The sequence below is a fragment of the Hemitrygon akajei genome, chromosome 15 (assembly GCF_048418815.1).
Source record: "Hemitrygon akajei chromosome 15, sHemAka1.3, whole genome shotgun sequence".
Lineage (NCBI taxonomy): Eukaryota > Metazoa > Chordata > Chondrichthyes > Myliobatiformes > Dasyatidae > Hemitrygon > Hemitrygon akajei.
Genome location: NC_133138.1, coordinates 64,640,640 through 64,646,287, shown reverse-complemented (window position 1 = coordinate 64,646,287; position 5,648 = coordinate 64,640,640). Strand labels below are relative to the sequence as shown.

Sequence of the window (5,648 nt, the reverse complement as noted above, 5' to 3'; positions counted from 1 at the left end):
TGAAAATGATAAAAAATATATATTTCTTTCCCAATATGTTTCTAATTTACATGACATTTCCAGTAAAGTGAAGTATGTCCATTTGTCAGTGCATCTAATCATATATGCTGATCAGATGTACAGCATTTATACAAATGTTACTTAAAACATTTTCTGTATTAATATTAATATTTGCAAAATAATAGTAAAATCGATTACATTAAAGACTTAATTTGATTTTTGCCTTGTATTTTTTCTCGCTGGAATATCAATATTTGTCCAATCAATAGAATATTTAAACTGCATTTAGTTACTTCAGCTATGCAAAAAGATATACATAAACGCATAATCACACTATACTTCCAAGTACCAGGTTTAATTTGGAGAAAACCATATAACTTAATTCTAGGATTTTAGATGTGGATGATCCTGATTGCCCACAAATTGCATCTTGAATAAACTCACTCAAATATATTTTACATGGTCAGCGTTTCTATACTAAATTTGTTGTCTGCAACCCCAGAGGGGTTGTCGAATCAAACACTCTTAATTTACTTTTCCTTTAAAAATATAAAGAACTTGTGTAAATTATTCTAGGTACAATGAAATGTTAAAATCCGACTTTACCAAACCTTTAAAAAATACAAACCGTTAAAATGTGCACATTTAGATAAATTTAGATATTTGTATCTAATATTTTATTGCTGTATGGCTACTTACATGAAGGAAGAGTAATGTATAAAATTGAATATATGGTACATTGTTATGCTTGAAAGAAATGTTGTTCTATTCGAATGCCATGTTGATTTTAAATACGGATAATTTCTAATCAACAAAATACGATATTATTGCTGCACGAGATGAAATATTTGATTTGGAATAGTCAGATATAATTCCTTTTGACCTTACATCATGTAGTATGTGATTCCTTAACGGTAATTGTGAAAATTGCTTGTTTACCTGCAGGTCGCTAAAATACTATATATGGAAGGTACAATAGCGACGTCTCGATTTTATCCCGTGTCAAATCGATCCCGTTGATTAGGCTTATTTAGCGAATATTAGTAATTAAAATCCGTAAAACTTATTTTTTTTTAAACTGGCAATCGCAGTGGGTGAATTATTAATTAACAGATCGAGTAAAATGTTCAAATTTATCACCAGAGAAAAACAGGACATCTTTTCCCGTGTATTTAAATACAATAACAATTTAGGACATACTTGTCTTTTTAATCTTCTCAGATAGCGATTGTGGGTAGTTTGATATATATAGTAAAGAATTGCTTAATTAAGAGTAAAGCGATTGATTCCGCACTCTAACAGAAAAGTAATCAATACGTTAACAATAAACGACTCAAATCCAAACCCAAATATATAACCTATTATTAAATTAACGTGAGTAAATTTGAAAGCTCGACTGAATTTAAAGAACTAGGTTCACGGTGCATTGCGTTAAAGTATGAAAGGTGATAGAAGCCCTCATAATTTAAATCTGTAAATGGAAATGCTAAAAGTATCAATGAATATTACTATAGAATGCTCTTACACGATAAAGTGCATTTATAAGCTATGACCTGAACGATTCTAACGGACTTCGCGTTGAAACAAAGTTTGTTTAACGGTTTACTCGTGAACCAATATGAATACCATTGTTACGCGTTATATATCTCGGATGCATAATTATTGTATAGTGTACTTGAAATTAAAAATACGTTGCAATCTTTCTCAAGTGTATTTGACTAAGAGCAACGATTCGTTCAGTATATCTATTTTGTCATCTGTATCGTCAAAATCTACAGCGTTTACGCAATTGCAATTGCGGATACTTTCAAATGAACGAATATTAAACTATAAGGAGGCTATTGTTCTGTAATACATACAGCATAACAGTAAACATTTGAACCAGGGCACTATATAATACATAAATAAGGTACGATATAAATTGGAGAAGAATTGAAACTGTGCGACTTATGCCTCATATTCTAAAATCAGAAACTAGAGGAAAGGTATTGATATGCAGTGAAAATAGTGAAGGAATTATAGAAATGCTACCGTTTTACTATTCTCTCCATATTAGTTAAAAGGTGATCATTCCAGAATAGATATCTGGACCATTTCATTTCTGCAGCCTTGAAACGATAAAACGGTTACTACTTAAATTAAAACTCTTAGTCTTCACTGAGCAATAGATGCACTTTAAAATATCGGTATAGCAAAAAGCATTTTCACTCAATTTAGAGGCTTCGGATTGCGAACATCTCTCGTCAGATCTGACAGCATACATCACCTGTCGGCACCTGTGCGTACAAACTGCCACAGGGTCGCATGAGGGCAAGTCCAATTCATTGCGAAAAGTAGCCTTCGACAAGATACAAGACCCTGATATAAACCTTAGGAGTAAATATCACTTTAAATTACTTTTAAAACATAAAATTGAGAATAACATTTCATCCTAATCTGTTGAAAAATTTGGCTCATTTGTGCAATATATATATTCAGAACTAGTTTAAAAGAACTAATTGTGAATACACCACTCAGTTGTGATTTTTGAGGGACTCTTAAATAATTAGGTTTTTTGAAAGAGGGAAACAAGTTGTCATTAGATCTTTACACTGTACTAATAAATGCTGTATTGGAATGCATTTGACGGCATGCATTTTACATTCAGGATGTTCACTTTAAACCCTACTGGCAATCTGGTGTTTTACAAGCGTTTACGCTATGTTCTTTTTGCTCGCTTTCTTTTCCCATCCTTGAATTCAAAGTCAGGACGGGCTCTGGAATCAGCTCTGCCCGGGGGTTGAGGCGTGTTCGGCGGGGGCGGGTCGCTCCTGGAGCCGGCCAAACTTTCCACGGCGTCCCCCAAGGAGACTGCCTTTGATGTCGCCGATCCTGGCGCCTACAAACAACCTCACTTGTCTGCCTCTTCACCCTGCTGACTAATCGTGACAGACTGTTTATCCACGCAATTAGCAAGGCAGACAGTTCTCAGAACAGGTGGCTTTGGGCACAAAGAAGAAAGTATTACATCTATTCTTTCCCCACATTTATTGTCCTTTGTTAAGTTTTTAGAGGGGTTGTTTTTTGCACCCATATTTTTTTCCGGGGGATGGGTGGGGAAAAAGTGACGGCGGCTTTCCTTTTCACTTAATTAGCTTCATGTTTACAATGAGATTAGAGCCCCGCAGCTATCACTAACCCATCACAGCGAGTGGCCCATCTGATTAAAGACTAATTTATTTAAAACGATCATTTACTGCTACTGGCACTTTCAACAACCAATCCTGTTGGTAGCTTTGCAGCACCACCCGGCCAGACGTCGTTGATTGGCTGAAAGTTTCGCCCCCTTGTAAAGTTTTGCAACCTTTACTGCAGTTCCATGCCTCCCTGACCCTTTAGTTGTAGAAGTTGCTTAGTTTGGTAAAGGATCACTTTCTCCAGAGTTGTAACTTTTTTTATGTCTTTTTATTGCTCGTCATGATGTCTTCGCCACAAGTCTTAACAATGAAGGATAGCAGCGCCTCTGACTCAGACATCCAAAGGGTTGCTGAAAGTGCTTTGAACGATCAAAAAGTCCAAGTGTCGAGTCTTCCCTTTAGTGTGGAAGCGCTGATGTCTGATCGGAAGCCTCTCAGAGGTACCATGCCTCCTACGGACGGAGCAGGCGGCAGCGCTTCGCAAAGGAATCCCTCCAAGTCAATGGCCAGGGATTCGCAGAATCCTGTAGAATCGTCCTGCTCACTGGAAGGTTTTATAAAGACTTACGACAGTTCGCCAGTGAAATCTGAAAACTGCAAGGAAGAAGATTGTGTTCCGTGGGGCAAAAATTCAAGTTACTCGCCACCTCCAAATAGTAAGTTTGCTTCAGAATTAGGTATCTACGTTATCTGTGTCTGTGTAACATTTATTTTCTAATGCAAAAGTAAACCATTCGCTGTTTTATTGAGCTGAGGTGGATTATAATTCGGAACACAGAAAAACTTTTTTTCCAATTCGGACGCTTTAAATTCTTAATGGTGATCTTTTTGACTCCAGAGCTCGTAAACACTAGCTGTTTACTTGGGCTGCCGACTGTTCATGATACAGGCTTTGGCACACCGTAAAACTTCGGACTCAATGTATGGGCAAGTTGATAGGCAAAAACGAAATCGTTCACAATACTCTTAATGTTGGGAGTGCCTTTCAGAAGGCACGTTTGAAGAAAGGCTGCTTTAACGCTAGATTTTTTGGGACAGATGTCAGTCGTGTAACATAAGTTTATAATAAAATTTGCAATATAAGCAAGCAGTAGTTCAATCCCAACATAATTAGGTAAATATTCTTTATAGTGTTAAGATCAGAGATATATCGTTTCGGTGCTGGAAATAATTATTACTGTAAATGGCGTAAATTAAATTGTTATCAGTTTATAAATTCCACTGTGGACATGAATATTGATGAGTCATTCGTTCATTTTTACTAGGACATTTGAGCCCCACTTCTTGCACACTGAGAAAGCATAAAACCAACAGGAAACCCCGGACGCCCTTCACCACCTCTCAGCTCCTGGCTCTGGAGCGCAAATTCCGGCAGAAACAGTACCTGTCCATCGCGGAGAGAGCAGAGTTCTCCAGCTCCCTCAACCTCACAGAAACGCAGGTTAAAATCTGGTTTCAAAATCGCAGGGCCAAAGCAAAGAGACTGCAAGAAGCCGAACTGGAAAAGTTCAAAATGGCAGCGAAACCCATGTTACCCCCAGGGTTGAGTCTGACTTTTCCAATGAATTCCCCAATGCACGGAGCTTCACTTTATGGACATACGTATCCTTTCCATAGACCTATGCTCCCAGTCCCACCTGTAGGACTTTATGCCACCCCTATTGGATACAGCATGTACCATTTATCTTGAGAAGAAAATCAGTATAAAAGACTCAAAACTTCGAAATATATTTGAAACGATGCCAGCGCTTTTAACATTGTTTTGATTGCTATCCCTTTGAAAGGGATGCTATGTACTATTTTATATATATATGGAGATTTATTATTTCTTATATTCATTATATTTGTGAATAAATTAATTGTTGAATATTATACTGCACTGGTCCATCTAGTTTTCATTATTACGTCCCTGATACGTGAGCATTAAGTGCACCTAAAACAAACACACACTGTGGAGACAACGTGCTTAAATTGGTATTTATGGAGAAAAGTAACTGATTTTATTCATGTTAAATTCACAGGATTCGACACAATTATTCCATGGTAAATCTTTGTAGTATTAAATATTTTGCAATCTTGTTATAAACACCTACTTGAGACAGGCTTTGATAGAAAACGGGTTTATTTTCCATATTTAAGGATTCATACTTCCATTCCACTCTCCTGCCCACAAAGTACTGACAAACCTTTTAAGTGCTGTTTTTCCCCTCCTGTAAAAGCCAGGGAAACTTTTTATATATTAGTTAGTGTCAAGTTTAAGATAATGCAATTTCCCCTACTTGGCATCTATGTTTCAACATGATATAATGCAGGGTTTAGCATTTCAAAGTTCACTTGAATCAAATGCTGGTTGAATCTGACTAGATTAATGAACCAGATAGCTAACATAATGAAAACCTGATGAGGTGACTTCTTGAATATTGCTTTCTAATGCACATGGTACACTTGAACTTAAAATTCTAACCTATATAA

The 5,648-nt window shown here is 36.5% G+C and overlaps 1 protein-coding gene across 1 annotated transcript; it reads left to right on the top strand.

Annotated features, from left to right (window-relative positions):
* The first annotated feature begins 3,348 nt into the window (after positions 1-3,348).
* LOC140739606 (homeobox protein MSX-2) lies at positions 3,349-5,055 on the top strand. The gene is made up of 2 exons (XM_073068010.1): positions 3,349-3,832; positions 4,442-5,055. The coding sequence occupies exons 1-2, from the start codon at positions 3,457-3,459 to the stop codon at positions 4,864-4,866; spliced, it is 801 nt and encodes a 266-aa protein (XP_072924111.1). The 5' UTR covers positions 3,349-3,456; the 3' UTR covers positions 4,867-5,055.
* The last annotated feature ends 593 nt before the right edge of the window (positions 5,056-5,648 follow it).